The sequence below is a fragment of the Silurus meridionalis genome, chromosome 27 (assembly GCF_014805685.1).
Source record: "Silurus meridionalis isolate SWU-2019-XX chromosome 27, ASM1480568v1, whole genome shotgun sequence".
Taxonomy (NCBI): domain Eukaryota; kingdom Metazoa; phylum Chordata; class Actinopteri; order Siluriformes; family Siluridae; genus Silurus; species Silurus meridionalis.
The window spans coordinates 18,510,981-18,527,879 of record NC_060910.1 but is presented as its reverse complement, the minus strand read 5'-3'; the positions used below and the strand labels follow the sequence as shown (position 1 = coordinate 18,527,879).

The window sequence follows — 16,899 nt, the reverse complement described above, 5'->3', positions numbered from 1 at the left end:
GAGGAGAGTGTGTTGAGAAGGTGGAGGGAGTATTTTGAGCAGCTGATGAATGGTTGGATGGTGTGGAGATGTGAAGCAGGATGTAGATAGGATTAGTAAGGAGGAAGTGAGAGCAGCGATTAAGAGGATGAAGAATGGAAAGTCGGTTGGACCAGATGACATACCGGTAGAAGCGTGGAGATGTTTAGGAGAGATGGCAGTGGAGTTTTTAACCAGATTGTTTAACAGGATTCTGGAAGGGGAGAGGATGCCTGAGGAATGGAGAAGGAGTGTGCTGGTACTGATCTTTAAGCATAAGGGAGATATGCAGACCTGCAGTAACTACAGGGGAATTAAGTTGATCAGTCACACCATGAAGTTATGGGAAAGAGTAGTGGAAGCCAGGTTGAGAGAAGAGGTGTCCATCTGTGAGCAACAGTATGGTTTCATGCTGAGGAAGAGCACCACAGATGCCTTATTTGCTTTGAGAATGTTGATGGAGAAGTATAGAGAAGGTCAGAAGGAGCTGCATTGTGTGTTTGTGGATTTAGAGAAAGCGTACGACAGGGTGGTTTGGACATGTGCAGAGGGGGGACATGGGGTATATCAGTAGGAGAATGCTGAGGATGGAGACACCAGGAAGGAGGAAAAGAGGAAAGACCAAGGAGGAGGTTTATGGATGTGGTGAGGGAAGACATGCAGGTAGTTGGGTTGAAAGAAGCAGATGTAAAGAACAGGGGGGTGTGGAGACGGATGATCCATTGTGGCGATCCCTAATGGTAGAAGATGAAAGAAGAAGAAATGGTGTTGAAGTATGGAAAAGAAGCCATCTTGGTTTCTTAGGCTTGTTGACTGCTTGCACAAGTGGGACCTGGTAGCTCAGTGGGTAATTTGTTGGTTTACAAATCAGCAGGCCCCCACAAGGTTGGGGGCTCAAGGTTCTAGGTTCATGGGCGAGCAGTGGGACTAAATAATCCTCTTCAATGAACACAGACACTGGACAATTTTCTACTTCTGACAAACATGACAGTGGTGAATCATCTTCAGCTGTTAATTCAAATGTGAAGATCATGATGCTGAAGAAGAAACTGATGGTGGAAGCAGTTCACAGTGTGGCTGGTTTGAATGAGGAGACAAGCACTTACAAAACACCATCTTTAGCACTGAAGCTTGGGCACAACCTCAAGAAGATGGCAAATATTATTGAATGTGAGGTGATAAAAACACCTTTAGCAATGTGCAAGCCTTCAAACAAATCTGTGAAACTAAATGGAGTGAGTGTGTCTCATCCCAGGTTCTCTGAAATTTAAGCAAGGCAAAGTGGACCTCTCTGCAACTTCTTCCCTTTGCTGAAGAAAAAAAAATCCATCAGTATCTTGACAGACAGAGTAACGAGAGCCAAACTAAACTTGGAAAAGATCCAAGTAACAAGCACTGGGCAGAAGTTGCAAAAGTGACACTCTGTCAGGTGATTGTGTTCAATCGTAGAAGGGAAGGAGAGGTATCCAAGCTGTCCCTTACTGCCTTCACACTGAGGGACACCTCACTGACTCATCCAGATGTAGCGCTCGCTCTGACAAACCTTTAAAAGAAACTGTGTAAGCACTTCCAGAGAACTGAGATAAAAGGCAAAGTTGTAGTTGTTTCCCCGTTGCTGACTTTTCAGGACACAACATCAGGGTGCATCAGCAGTACTCCAGGCTACCTGAAGGTACATTACAGCTGGTGAAGATAAGTAAATTCTTCTAGCCATGGAGAGAGGACAACTATCTCAATTCAAAGGAAGGAATCTAGATGAGATCCAGACTGATCCACAAGATAAAACAGGCCTGAGTAAATAAATAAATTCCATGTTCTGGTTAACAGGAACACCACCGTTGGTTATTGATTATTTGATGGATGTAACAGTTGAAAAAAAAAATTGTTTCCACTTATTCAGCTATAATCATTTTTTCTCTGTGGTTGCTGTGTTCACTAGAGAGATTCTGATGGACAGTGAAGGATCAGACTCTGAAAACGAGAATGAAAACGATGCTTCACCTCCACCCTCAAATTCTGCAGGTATGAAGTCAGCTAATGTAGAGAATTATGGGAAAGATAAAGGCGAAATGATGATATGTTTTGAGTCACTTTTATCACAATTACTAATTACTTTTGTTTTATTCAGGATCTTCACAAAACCCACAGAGAAAGTGGTCTACAGAGGAGATCCAGGCTGTGGAAAAGACTCTAATGGACTACATCAGTTCTGGCGAGGTTCCTGGTAAAGGCTAGTGCATGGAGTACATTGAAAAATCCCCAGCAGCACTTTAAGGGAGAGGTTTGGGAGAGGTTTGGGAGAAGTTGGGAAAGGTTTGGGAGAAGTTGGGAGAAGTTGGGAGAGGTTGGGAGAAGTTGGGAGAAGTTGGGAGAGGTTTGGAGAAGTTGGGAGAAGTCAAATGTTATGTAAAAAAATTGCAAATTGATTCCATGAAGCAAAAGATGTGCAGGTAAAAAGCCTTCAATGGATGTTTTTTTTTCATATGTTTGTAAAGGCAACATGTTCAGAAACATTTTAGTTCAAGATGCTGACAAATAAATGTTAAAGAGAATTAAGATCTCACAGATTGTTGTTTTTGTGGAATTCCCCAAATGTCCAAACTTTTCAGGTGGTTGTGATTCAAATATCTTCTACTTCTACCTAATATTTATATAGAGACATTATAGAGCAATATATCTTGCAACACGCTTGATCACATGCATGTTCTGTTTTCATTTAAATAGATTCCAGTATGCACAGATTATTATTTAATAAGAACCATGATAGTGTTAATGAACATGAACATTTCCTGCTTGTCATATAACATGAGTGTTGTAGATACCAAAATGTGGAACTTTTCAGACTCTCAGAAATGAAGAGAGGTGAATGTGTTAAACAGGAAGTGAGGTCAGGATTTTTTACTTTCTTAGAATTTGTTTTTTTAAACATTCTTAGAATTTGTTTACTTTCTTAGAAATTGTCTATTCAAATACAAGAAATGATGGGAAATAGTGAAAAGCAAAATAAAAAAATAATAAAAAAACCCAGCTCTCCCTTTTAAACAACACTTTAGTTATGGTCTGAATTTAATCTTCATCTTCGTTAATGTTATAAACAGTTATAATTGCATATAAATTGGATAACCTGCAGATAATGTATAATAGTGACACCTAGAGGTGGTTGGTGGTAAGACAAAATAGGGACGTCCCCACCAGAATAGAAAAACCTGAAAATTGAGCTCTCTAAACCTGTGTTTTTCTGAATATAAAGATGATTGTTGGGAAAAAAAACCCAACAGTGTGTGTGTGTGTGTGTGTGTGTGTGTGTGTGTGTGTGTTTATAAACGGGATTTAAGGAATATAATATATTAGTACTGAGGTTTTAATTTGTTATTTGGACATATTTTACTGATCTTTATGAAAGTCCTAAAAAGCCGTGCATTTCTTCCTTCGTTTTTTTCCCGGAAAATGTTTTGGAAAACTTTAAACAGCAACACATTTTAAATGTAAAATATCAAACACATCTATCGACTGTATTGAAAATATATAAATGATGAAAAATCAAAGTGCGCTTGGTTTGAACTCGCTGATTGAAGGGTTCTGTGACGGGGATGTGCCTGCAGGTGGCGGTGTCGGACACCTAAAAATGAAAAAAAAAAAAAACAGAAAGTAGTGACGAAGAAGACGCTTCCGGAAGTGAGTGTGTGCTAAGCGTGCTTCAGTGTCAGTTTAAACCGGGAAGATTTTCATGCTAATTAAACCCGTGTTTTTATTATTGTAGTGTATGAATTAATTGCTGAATCTGGTGTGTGGATGAAGCGCGAGAAGAATCGGGAGGTTTTACTGCAGTGTTTGTTACACACTTGAATAACGCTGTTAAATGTGGTGTCCACGGTAACGGCTGGGGTTTTAATGTGACTTCGCGCTGACAGACGGAGAGGACTTCCGGAGGAAAAGGTGAGTTCTGCGGTAGATCTCACTGACAGGTGGTCGTGTTGCAGGTATGACGCTTTATAACGGTCTGGGGATCGTTTTTTGAATCTGATTGGAACCGCGGTTGGAGCTCGCGGACGTGGAGTGTGCGCATGCGCGGGACCGCCGAGCGGAACAGTGCTGCGCATGCGCGGGGACCGCTTGTAAACAATGCGCGTCTCCGCTCGTCCTGGTTGATTTGTGCGTGTCCTCTATAAGCGGCTCTGAGACTCGGGTCACTGCTGATCCCCGCCATGCAGCACCGCAGCAGCTGCACCTAATCCGGCCTGCAGGTGAGTGGAGCTCCCGGTCCCGCCGACCAGCCTCCGTGTCCTCCACGCGCACACTGACGTGACTGGGTGTGACACGGGACTGTCCTCACATACTGTCCTCAGTTCACACCTCACACTCATGCAGCTCCTCCTGCACCTGTCTCCTGTCTCCAACACCATCTCAGATCTGCTGCTGGAGATCTGCAGCACATCTTCTCATTCTCACAGTGCATGGTTTCCCAGCCTCACCACACACACACACACACACACACACACACACACACACACACCGAGGGATACAGAAGCATCTTACCCCCCCTCCCCCCTCTCTCCGCTGAACCTGTAACGAGCGGGAGATGAACCAAAACCGGGTTCTCCACATGGTTCCTCGCTCAGCTGGATGCACAGCTGTAAGAATGTGTAGGACAGTACCACCAGGTGCTCCTGTTCTGTAGTCTTACGTTCTTCATGCTTTTATGAAGGTTTTGTGCGATCCAGAAGCACAGGTTCTTCCTTTTGAAAAGTGCAGGATCTACAGACTGCTTTAACTGAAACCTTTGAGTTTGTGGTAAAACAGCTGTGTGTGTGTGTGTGTGTGTCGGGAGTAAACCAGATGTTGTGTTGTTCTCAGCAGCATGGAGGCCGCTCTGAGCCGGCTGAAGTCTCTGAGTGCTGATGAGCTCAGGGAGGAGATCCTTAAAGCCAACCTGAAGTGTGGCCCCATCACGGCCACCACACGCGGCGTATTCGAGCGTAAACTCGCCCGTGCCCTCGTGGAGAACGCTGGACTCTCCGACTCCGGAGGATCGAGCGCCACCTCGGCCGAAGAGGGGGACGTCGGCTATCATCTGGGCCTCAACCCGCCTGAGGAGGAGCCACTGAGGGAGAAGAACGTGTCCCCGTCACGACATGAGGTCCAGACGCCGAACAAAACGCCCCAGATCACGTCTGCGCTTTACTACGGCGTGTGTCCGCTGTGGGAGGACGTGCTCGCCAGGAACGGTGAGAGTTCCAGGTGTAGTGCTGTAGAGCCGCCTCTAGAGGCAGTCTGAGTATGAATACAGCAGCAGGGTCACGTGCAAAAAAAAAACAAAGTAACATAAGACTCCTGTGAGACGTGTAACTGTGGATGTTGACGTGTGTGAGTGATGTCCCCTGCAGAGAGGGTTCATGTGTACACGGAGAAGAAGGAGGCTCTGCAGGCCGTGAAGATGATGAAGGGCGCTCGCTTCAAGGCCTTCTCCTCCCGAGAGGACGCTGAGAAGTTCGCCAAGGGACTGTGTGATTACTTCCCGTCCCCGAGCAAGTGCGCCCCCTGTGTGTCCCCCGTCAAGACCGCCCTGGTCTTCGGCAAAGGTGAGACGCCGTTCCCTGTTCCGCCGCTCCCCGTGTAGATGTTGTGCAGAAATGAAAGTGATCTCTGTCTTTCTCTGTCCATCAGACGGCTCGTCTCTGGCGGAGACAGACGGGATAAACCGAGAGAAGGCGAACAGCTTTAAGAGTCCTCGTCCTCAGGACCTGACGGCGAGGCTGCGCGTGTGTGTGGAGCGAGGTGACGAGGTCGGATTCTCCGAGCTGGTGTGGAGCAACCCTCGCTACCTCATCGGCTCCGGGGACAACCCCACCGTGCTGCAGGTCCGAGCTCGCGCAATTCTTTATCCCGTTATTGTTACTGCGAGGTCTGTGAGCTCCACCTCATTAGAAAGTGTTTAACGCTTTAGAAACACAAACACCATGGTAGTGTCACCAGGCTTCTGGATGTGATGGTGGGAAATGACCAGATGTTGCAGAATCATTTTGGGGGTCTTGTGGTTTATGGTAGTTGATGGAGAAAAGGGGAAGAGGTCAGAGCGTTTATAAGTGTGTAACCGAGTGCTGGGTGTTTACGTGAATTATTAACTAGTGAACACTGGTGTAAACGTGTGTGTGTGTGTGTGTGTGTAGGAAGGCTGCAGGTATAACGTGATGCACGTGGCAGCGAAGGAGAACCAGGCGTCCGTGGCCCAGCTGCTCCTCGACACGCTGGAGAACGCAGACTTCATGCGCCTGATGTACCCTGACGACACGGAGACCATGCTGCACCAGCGCGTTCGCTACATCGTGGACCTGTACCTCAACACGCCCGACAAAGCAGTGAGTCACGTGACCTCGCCTCAGCCTCGCGGCTACACGCCATGTGTGTGTGTGTGCGCGCGCGTGTGTTTGATGAGTGTGCTGTGGTTGTGTGTTCAGTGCTTCGAGACCCCGCTGCACTTTGCGTGTAAGTTCGGTTGTGCGTCGGTGGTGAACGTCCTCTGCTCTCATCCCCAAATCGACAAACACAGGAAGAACAAATACGAGCAGAAACCCTGCGAGGTGAGCTTTACCCACAATGCCCTGCGGCAAAACTGTAATATAATGCCCTTTTCCTAAGCAGAGTCTTCTGTGTGTGTGTGTGTGTGTGTGTGTGTGTGTGTGTGTGTGTGTGTGGTATGCAGTGTAATAAACCCTGATCAGATACACTGCTGCTCTCGTTCCAGATCATTTGTGAGCGAATGAAGGAGAAAAACAAGATCACGGAAATCAGGCAGAAGATCACAGGGTATCTAGAAGGTGATCCAAAAGTTCTTGTGTTTGATTGGATGGTTTATTTAGATGACGGTGTTTGGGTACAGTGTTGATTAGACGTTATTTTGGGACGAAGTTCCTGAGCTTGCTTCTGATTGGCCGCAGACCGGTGTTACGTGCCCCTCCTCCGAGCAGCTGATAACTCTGCCCAGCCAGTGATTGGTGCCCCCTGGTCTCCCGAGCTGATGGAAAGGTCTTCACCACGATTACCCAGAAGCCCCCGGGAACCAGTGATGGCGGTGAAGGCCTTCGCCGGACCCCTGAGCCCATCAAAGGTCAGGTTCATCTCAATCTGTCCTTCATCTCTTAATAACTTTAAATTAGTAAAGAGCTGTGTGTGTGTGTGTGTGTGTGTGTGTGTGTGTCTCAGGCGGATGAGTTCAGGCGTGTGTGGAAGACGCCCCCGAGAGAGCGAGCGGAGTATTTCCACCACATCTTCAAATCGGACCCGGAACGTGGAGCCGAGCGAGTTGGCAGGTGTGTGTGTGTGTGTGTGTGTGTGTGTGTGTGTGTGTGTGGGGAGGAGGTGAGGAGGGAGGGAGGGAGGGAGAGAGAGCACACTTACACTGCATTTATACTGTTAAGTCCTGTTTGTATTTGCTCATACAGTTGCTGTGTGTGTGTGTGTGTGTGTGTGTGTGTGTGTGTGTGTGTGTTGCAGGGACCTGGCGCGTGAGCTGGGCCACCCCTGGGCAGAGTACTGGGATTTCCTGGACAGTTTTGTGGACTTGGGGTCAGTAGAAGGTCTACGGCGCTTGGAGGAGTTTTAAATAAGAAGGACTTCACTGAGCGCTCGAGATCCGAGTGGGGAACACAACAACAGCAACAAGTTCAGAACTCCTTCTCCAGGTGGAGAGACACACACACACACACACACACACACACCACTGAAGAGATGTATCTATAAGTGATAGCATTTTAATGAAGAAACGTGTGTGTGTGTGTGTGTGTGTGTGTGTGTGTGTGTGTGTGTGTGTGTGTGTGTGGGAGGAGGTGAGGAGGGAGGGAGGGAGGGAGGGAGGGAGGGAGAGAGAGCACACTTACACTGCATTTATACTGTTAAGTCCTGTTTGTATTTGCTCATACAGTTGCTGTGTGTGTGTGTGTGTGTGTGTGTGTGTGTGTGTGTGTGTTGCAGGGACCTGGCGCGTGAGCTGGGCCACCCCTGGGCAGAGTACTGGGATTTCCTGGACAGTTTTGTGGACTTGGGGTCAGTAGAAGGTCTACGGCGCTTGGAGGAGTTTTTAAATAAGAAGGACTTCACTGAGCGCGCTCGAGATCCGAGTGGGGAACACAACAACAGCAACAAGTTCAGAACTCCTTCTCCAGGTGGAGAGACACACACACACACACACACACACACACCACTGAAGAGATGTATCTATAAGTGATAGCATTTTAATGAAGAAACGTGTGTGTGTGTGTGTGTGTGTGTGTGTGTGTGTGTGTGTGTGTGTGTGTGTGTAGGAAAGCAGAAGAAGTTCAGTAACTCGGTGTCAGTCGGAGCGTTCCTGGATGAAACTGATATCTCACTGGAGGAGATTAAAAACAGACAGAACGCAGCTCTCACCAGCATCTCCTCCTCCTCCTCCTCCTCTTCATCCAGTGGCTCTCAAGACGACCGAAGTGGGCGGGGCTTCCACATCCTGCCCGTCTCCCAAGACCCCGCCCTGATCGAGCCACCAAACCCCGCCTCTTCCTGCCCGCCGTCCCCCATCTCCAACCTGATGGCGGAGTTCGAGCGCATGACGCTGCGTGACCGCTCGGACGTAAGCGAACAGGACGGGGCGGAGCTTCCAAGCACAAGTTCGGACGAGTATTTCCTGGCGCAGGAGAGCGAGGAGGGGGAGGAGCAGAGAGCAAGGACTCGAATGGGATCAAATGGCGAGCGATTGATCTGTTCACGCTCCAGATCCTGGGATCACACCAGCTCCGGCTCCTCCTCTGGATCCTACAGATCATTGGACCGTTCGAATGACCTCATCCTGACCACACCCCCTCGACTCAGGAAAGGGCTCTTTATCGAGGGGTGAGTGAGTCAGCCGTGAAGTGTGTTGTGTGTTGTGGTGTTGTGAGTTAACATGGTAACCTTTGTGTTGTTCCACACAGAGACTCTCCTTCCAGACTGGACCGAGACGTTTACACCGCAGTGGGAGGAGTTGAAATCGACCCGCTCAAATACCCCAGCATTCACAAGTGGAAAAGCACCATCGAGTCCTACACCAGTGCCGAGATGCAGAGGTGTGTGTCTGCCACGCCCCTTTTACCCCCGACACCACTTCACTGCTCCAAGGCTTTCTAGTTACTCCCTCACCATTACTACCCTTAACTATTTACTCTCTCACCATTACTACCCTTAACTATTTACTACCCTTAACTATTTACTCCCTCACCATTACTACCCTTAACTATTTACTCTCTCACCATTACTACCCTTAACTATTTACTCTCTCACCATTACTACCCTTAACTATTTACTCTCTCACCATTACTACCCTTAACTATTTACTACCCTTAACTATTTACTCCCTCACCATTACTACCCTTAACTATTTACTCTCACCATTACTACCCTTAACTATTACTCTCTCACCATTACTACCCTTAACTATTTACTACCCTTAACTATTTACTCTCTCACCATTACTACCCTTAACTATTTACTCTCTCACCATTACTACCCTTAACTATTTACTACCCTTAACTATTTGCTCTCTCACCATTACTACCCTTAACTATTTACTCTCACCATTACTACCCTTAACTATTTACTCTCTCACCATTACTACCCTTAACTATTTACTACCCTTAACTATTTACTCTCTCACCATTACTGCCCTTAACTATTTACTCTCTCACCATTACTACCCTTAACTAGTTACTCCTCACCATTACTACCCTTAACTATTACTCTCTCACCATTACTACCCTTAACTATTTACTCTCTCACCATTACTACCCTTAACTATTTACTCTCTCACCATTACTGCCCTTAACTATTTACTCTCACCATTACTACCCTTAACTATTTACTCTCTCACCATTACTACCCTTAACTAGTTACTCCCTCACCATTACTACCCTTAACTAGTTACTCCCTCACCATTACTACCCTTAACTAGTTACTCTCTCACCATTACTACCCTTAACTATTTACTCTCTCACCATTACTACCCTTAACTATTTACTACCCTTAACTGTTACTCTCTCACCATTACTACCCTTAACTATTTACTACCCTTAACTAGTTACTCCCTCACCATTACTACCCTTAACTATTTACTCTCTCACCATTACTACCCTTAACTATTTACTCTCTCACCATTACTACCTTAACTATTTACTACCCTTAACTATTTACTCTCTCACCATTACTACCCTTAACTGTTACTCTCTCACCATTACTACCCTTAACTAGTTACTCCCTCACCATTACTACCCTTAACTAGTTACTCTCTCACCATTACTACCCTTAACTATTTACTCTCTCACCATTACTACCCTTAACTATTTACTCTCTCACCATTACTACCCTTAACTATTTACTACCCTTAACTATTTACTCTCTCACCATTACTACCCTTAACTATTTACTACCCTTAACTATTTACTCTCTCACCATTACTACCCTTAACTATTTACTACCCTTAACTATTTACTCCCTCACCATTACTACCCTTAACTATTTACTCTCTCACCATTACTACCCTTAACTATTTACTCTCTCACCATTACTACCCTTAACTATTTACTACCCTTAACTATTTACTCTCTCACCATTACTACCCTTAACTAGTTACTCCCTCACCATTACTACCCTTAACTAGTTACTCCCTCACCATTACTACCCTTAACTAGTTACTCTCTCACCATTACTACCCTTAACTATTTACTACCCTTAACTATTTACTCCTCACCATTACTACCCTTAACTAGTTACTCCTCACCATTACTACTTAACTATTTACTCTCACCATTACTACCCTTAACTAGTTACTCTCTCACCATTACTACCCTTAACTATTTACCTCTCACCATTACTACCCTTAACTATTTACTCTCTCACCATTACTACCCTTAACTATTTACTACCCTTAACTATTTACTCTCTCACCATTACTACCCTTAACTATTTACTCTCTCACCATTACTACCCTTAACTATTTACTCTCTCACCATTACTACCCTTAACTATTTACTACCCTTAACTATTTACTCTCTCACCATTACTACCCTTAACTATTTACTCTCTCACCATTACTACCCTTAACTATTTACTACCCTTAACTATTTACTCTCTCACCATTACTACCCTTAACTATTTACTCTCTCACCATTACTACCTTAACTATTTACTCTCACCATTACTACCCTTAACTAGTTACTCTCACCATTACTACCCTTAACTATTTACCTCTCACCATTACTACTACCCTTAACTATTTACTCCCTTACCATTACTACCCTTAACTATTTACTCTCTCACCATTACTACCCTTAACTAGTTACTCCCTTACCATTACTACCCTTAACTATTTACTCTCTCACCATTACTACCCTTAACTATTACTCTCACCATTACTACCCTTAACTATTTACTCTCTCACCATTACTACCCTTAACTATTTACTCTCTCACCATTACTACCCTTAACTATTTACTCTCTCACCATTACTACCCTTAACTAGTTACTCCCTCACCATTACTACCCTTAACTAGTTACTCCCTCACCATTACTACCCTTAACTATTTACTCTCTCACCATTACTACCCTTAACTATTTACTCTCACCATTACTACCCTTAACTATTTACTCTCTCACCATTACTACCCTTAACTATTTACTACCCTTAACTATTTACTCTCACCATTACTACCCTTAACTATTTACTCTCTCACCATTACTACCCTTAACTAGTTACTCCCTCACCATTACTACCCTTAACTATTTACTCTCTCACCATTACTACCTTTAACTAGTTACTCTCTCACCATTACTACCCTTAACTAGTTACTCTCTCACTATTACTACCCTTAACTATTTACTCCCTCACCATTACTACCCTTAACTATTTACTCCCTTACCATTACTACCCTTAACTATTTACTCCCTCACCATTACTACCCTTAACTATTTACTACCCTTAACTAGTTACTCTCTCACTATTACTACCCTTAACTATTTACTCACCATTACTACCCTTAACTATTTACTCACCATTACTACCCTTAACTATTTACTACCCTTAACTATTTACTCTCACCATTACTACTTAACTATTTACTCCTCACCATTACTACCTTAACTAGTTACTCCTCACCATTACTACCCTTAACTATTTACTCTCACCATTACTACCCTTAACTATTGCTCTCTCACCATTACTACCCTTAACTATTTACTCTCTCACCATTACTACCCTTAACTATTTACTACCCTTAACTATTTACTCTCTCACCATTACTACCCTTAACTATTTACTCTCTCACCATTACTACCCTTAACTATTTACTCTCTCACCATTACTACCTTAACTATTTACTACCCTTAACTATTTACTCTCACCATTACTACCCTTAACTATTTACCTCTCACCATTACTACCCTTAACTATTTACTACCCTTAACTATTTACTCTCACCATTACTACCCTTAACTATTTACTCTCTCACCATTACTACCTTTAACTAGTTACTCTCTCACCATTACTACCCTTAACTAGTTACTCTCTCACTATTACTACCCTTAACTATTTACTCCCTCACCATTACTACCCTTAACTATTTACTCCCTTACCATTACTACCCTTAACTATTTACTCTCTCACCATTACCCTTAACTAGTTACTCCTTACCATTACTACCCTTAACTATTTACTCTCTCACCATTACTACCCTTAACTAGTTACTCTCACCATTACTACCCTTAACTAGTTACTCTCACCATTACTACCCTTAACTATTTACTCCTCACCGTTACTACCCTTAACTATTTACTCCTTACCATTACTACCCTTAACTATTTACTCTCACCATTACTACCCTTAACTAGTTACTCCCTTACCATTACTACCCTTAACTATTTACTCTCTCACCATTACTACCCTTAACTAGTTACTCTCTCACCATTACTACCCTTAACTATTTACTCTCTCACCATTACTACCCTTAACTATTTACTCTCTCACTACCCTTAACTATTTACTCCCTCACCGTTACTACCCTTAACTATTTACTCTCTCACCGTTACTACCCTTAACTATTTACTCTCTCACCGTTACTACCCTTAACTAGTTACTCCCTCACCGTTACTACCCTTAACTAGTTACTCTCTCACCTTTACTACCCTTAACTATTTACTCCCTCACCATTACTACCCTTAACTAGTTACTCCCTCACCATTACTACCCTTAACCAGTTACTACCCTTAACTAATTACTCCTTAACCAGTTACTACCCTTAACTAGTCACCCCCTTCCTATTCACTACCCGTAACTACTTTTAACACTAACACACTTATTAACTCATTGCTGTACATTACATGTTCATTAGCTTTATGATAAGTATGTAATTATTGATGTGTGTGTGTGTGTGTGTGTGTGTGTGTTGCAGTTGGCCGACTCCGGCTGTAATAAGGACTCACCCCAGACTCCAGTCTTTGACTCCCGGTTCTCCTGCGAGTCGTTACAGTCCGGTGAGACACGCCTACTCCCCCGACTTCACCAGTCCTGGGCGCTACAGCCCCGCCCACTGTAGCTACAGCCCCGCCCATGCCAGTTACATCCAGCGTATTCGACTCAAGCACTTCGGAGACTCGCCCATTTAACAAACGCTGGGCGTGGACTCTGTGTCTCTCCTCCGTCCCTCTGTCCCTCTGTCCTCCACCAGTCTGAGACACACAGGGCTCCAACGCTGCTTAAGAACTTTGTACAAAAAAACCCATTTAGCGTGAAGTGAACTGGTACGCTGTAGTGTATATTTTTCCTTTTCTTATATATAGGTAGTCCTTTTCTTATATGTGTGTGTGTGTGTGTGTGTGTGTAAGTGTACGTATGAGTGTAGATTTGTATCCGTAATTATTTATGGCTGATGCAGACGTATTGAAATGTACGCGGTACTCTGACGTGTTGGAGAAAACTAGCTGAATGAAGAACGCTAATGAATTGTTCATGTGGTAGAACTCTGTAGCACAGCTTCATATGGTGAAGAGATGGGGGACGTCCCCCTTGCAGCGCCACCTGCTGGTCCCAAACGCAACTCTGTCTGGATTCAGCAGATGAGTTCTGTTTTATTTCACTTCAGTAATAAACGTTGCCAATTCGTCCATGTATGTTTTTTCACACGTTCTCACACACACACACACACACACACACACACACACACACACACACACACACACCTGTACAACACAGCTGCTGTGGAGAGGTGGGGCCTGCCACAAGGGGCGGGGCTATCCAAACCAGCACACCGTTTTACTCTGGAATAAAACAGCACCAGTAACTCATCTTCATCTTCCTCCTCCTCTTCTATTCCTTCTTTTCCTCCTCTTTTTGTATCTTCTCTTTCTTCTACCTCCTCTTCTTCCTCCTTTTCTTTCTCCTCTTCTTCCCAGATTTGTCAGATGTCTAATCTCTTCCTCACACAGGAAAAAAAGCACATTCTCAGTTCCAGTTTATAGTTTAGATGTGGTTCTGAACTCCTTTCGTGCCTTTGGATGTTGAGAACACACACGCACACACACACACGTTCCTGTGGGATATAAGAGACTGTAGAGAATGTGTGTGTATGTGTGTGTTAGATGCTTGTTATCTCAGTTCTGGTGTGTGTTCTGTTGCATGACTTGGTGTGGTTGTACTTACTGTGGAGGAGAAACCTTCATTCTTTTATGTACTGCTGAGAAACAGAAATAAAGTGTACAACATCTCAATACACACAACACATCGTCTTCACTCACACTTACACCCAGAGTTTACAGCAAACAGGAGTTCACACACACACACACATTACAATCAGAGACTGTGTGTGTGATTACAGCAAATTGTGTCCAAATCCTGTATATTAACTAAATATAATTAATCAGAAACTTGATGCCTCATATCCCAGCATTGGGGTGTTAAACTCAGACCAGACCTGCACTTCTGTACTTCCTGTCCTTAATCATCAGTAAACATCTGAAGAAAATTGAAAAAAAAAAATTTTTTGGGTGAAATAATTTACTTTATCAGATTTTCCCCAAATTCACACAGTAGATCCCTGGGGTCAAGAAATACAAATAGATGCACTTAGTTTTGCTCAGTCTCTCTCTAAAGCTGAGATCTGAGGCATCAAGTTCAGCTTTTTCTGCATTAAAACTATTAAGCAAATATCTGTTATTCAGAGCCTCAGATTTCAGCTTTAGAAAGTGATGAGGAAAAAACTAAGTACATTTCTGTGTATGTCTTGATCCCAGGGAGCTACCATATGAATTTGGGGAAAATCGGAAAAAGTCGGAATTTTCACCCGAAAAATCACTTTACCCCCGTAACTGTTTGTTCGGGTGAAAATTTGGACTTTTTCCGATTTTTATAATATTTATAATTTTGATTGAGGAAATGAAGACATGTACAGCAGCACAAGTTTGGTGTGAAAATCACACTCCAAAGCTGAGATACGAGGCTCTAAATTCCAGATCATTGCTGAACAGTTTCAATGTAGAAAATGATGCTGTGCTTGTGATTATAAAACCTGTATATTATAATGAGTGAATTGAACATCTCATATCTCTTGCTGTCCTCAGCCAAAATTGAGACAGTGACAGTTGTGACAGTGACAGAAATGTATGTAGTTTCACTCTGTCACACTCCAAAGCTGAGATCTGAGTGTCCATTTCACATGTAATATAATATACAGGTTCTACTGCAGGTCTTTGGGGTCATTGTTTGGATCAGTGATGTGTGTAAATATTAGAAAGATTGTGATATTTGTGATGTAAATGTGAATAAAACAACCACAAAGTGCCGTTTCTAAAGTTAGACTTTAATAGGGTTTCTGAAAATAATAAACGCAACAAACTGTACACACATCACTGCATAAAAATCACACACACACACACACACACACACAGAGTGCTGGCTTTGAGAAAAAACATTTGGATTCAAAATAAGGTTGAGGTGTGTGATGATTTTGACGTGAAAACGATCATCACACATCAAGGCCTCAGGATTTGTATCAGTCACACATCTCACAAAAACCCGTTCAGGAGTCAGAAGATCCTGCTCCCACAAAAACACTACAGTGTGTGTTACAGAGCACTGCTGATCTCACACACACACACACACAATGCTGGGGTTTTCTTGTGTTTACAAGTCGAGTCTGTTCATCAGGAGTAATCAGACACTTCACTCAGGGATCAGACTCACACCACAATCATAGAATACACCACACACACACACACACACACACACACACACACACACACACACCACCACCACCACCACCACACACTAAGAATTTAAGACATGAACATCAGGTTTTTCATCATCAGATCAGAAATGAATCAGAACCAAATGAAAAATATGAATCAGTACTGAGTCAGAGTCGCATAGAAGATGAGTCAGTAGTAAATTGGAGTTATATAGATGAGTCAATACTGAATCAGAATCATATAGATGAATCAGAACCAAGTCAGAGTCATATGGAGTAGTCAGTCCTGAGTCAGAGTCATATAAATGAGTCAGAGTCATATAAAAGATGAGTCGGTACAGAGTCACTCTGCCTTTCTGACTCTGTGGTCGGTAAGAAGTTCAGTACAGACAGAAAGTGTTTCCTCCAAGACTTCAGATACGGCTGGACGTTGTGTGGGATGAGTTTCTGATTGGGGGGGTTCAGGTTCTGGTTCGGGTTGGGAGTGTCAGGTGCGTGTCACTTTGTCAGGTGGCATGAAGCCCGAGTCCCCCAGCGCCCGCAGTGCCACCCTTCCGCTCGGCCGAACCGTGAGCCACGTGATGCTGCCGTTATTGAGGCCCAAACGCAGCCAGCCTTCAGGAGGAAACTGCAAAGCTCTGCAACACAC

General features: G+C 43.9%; 2 protein-coding genes and 1 long non-coding RNA gene across 6 annotated transcripts in view; 2 read left to right on the top strand and 1 right to left on the bottom strand.

The window, feature by feature from the left end:
- Positions 1-807: 807 nt before the first annotated feature.
- Positions 808-2,327, top strand: LOC124380607. The gene is made up of 3 exons (XR_006924705.1): positions 808-1,812; positions 1,958-2,040; positions 2,147-2,327. It is a non-coding gene; the product is annotated as an uncharacterized LOC124380607 (long non-coding RNA).
- Positions 2,328-3,670: 1,343 nt separating this feature from the next.
- On the top strand, positions 3,671-14,174 carry ankle2 (ankyrin repeat and LEM domain containing 2). The gene is made up of 13 exons (XM_046841757.1): positions 3,671-3,954; positions 4,873-5,243; positions 5,403-5,597; positions 5,683-5,876; positions 6,186-6,374; positions 6,474-6,596; positions 6,761-6,833; positions 6,954-7,123; positions 7,219-7,325; positions 7,987-8,177; positions 8,316-8,877; positions 8,958-9,089; positions 13,461-14,174. Exons 2-13 carry the CDS (start codon positions 4,877-4,879, stop codon positions 13,672-13,674), a joined length of 2,517 nt encoding a protein of 838 aa, XP_046697713.1. The 5' UTR covers positions 3,671-3,954; positions 4,873-4,876; the 3' UTR covers positions 13,675-14,174.
- pgam5 (PGAM family member 5, serine/threonine protein phosphatase, mitochondrial) overlaps positions 13,864-16,899 on the bottom strand; it is a 7,479-nt gene continuing 4,443 nt past the window's right edge. For 2 of the 4 annotated variants that reach the window (XM_046841752.1, XM_046841753.1), the window contains exon 6: positions 15,843-16,893. In XM_046841752.1, the coding sequence (XP_046697708.1) occupies positions 16,738-16,893 (156 nt within the window). In that variant the 3' untranslated portion in view covers positions 15,843-16,737. Of the gene's footprint in view, positions 14,248-15,842; positions 16,894-16,899 lie in introns of those variants that run through there. The other 2 variants (XR_006924703.1, XR_006924704.1) reach the window with 2 other exon arrangements.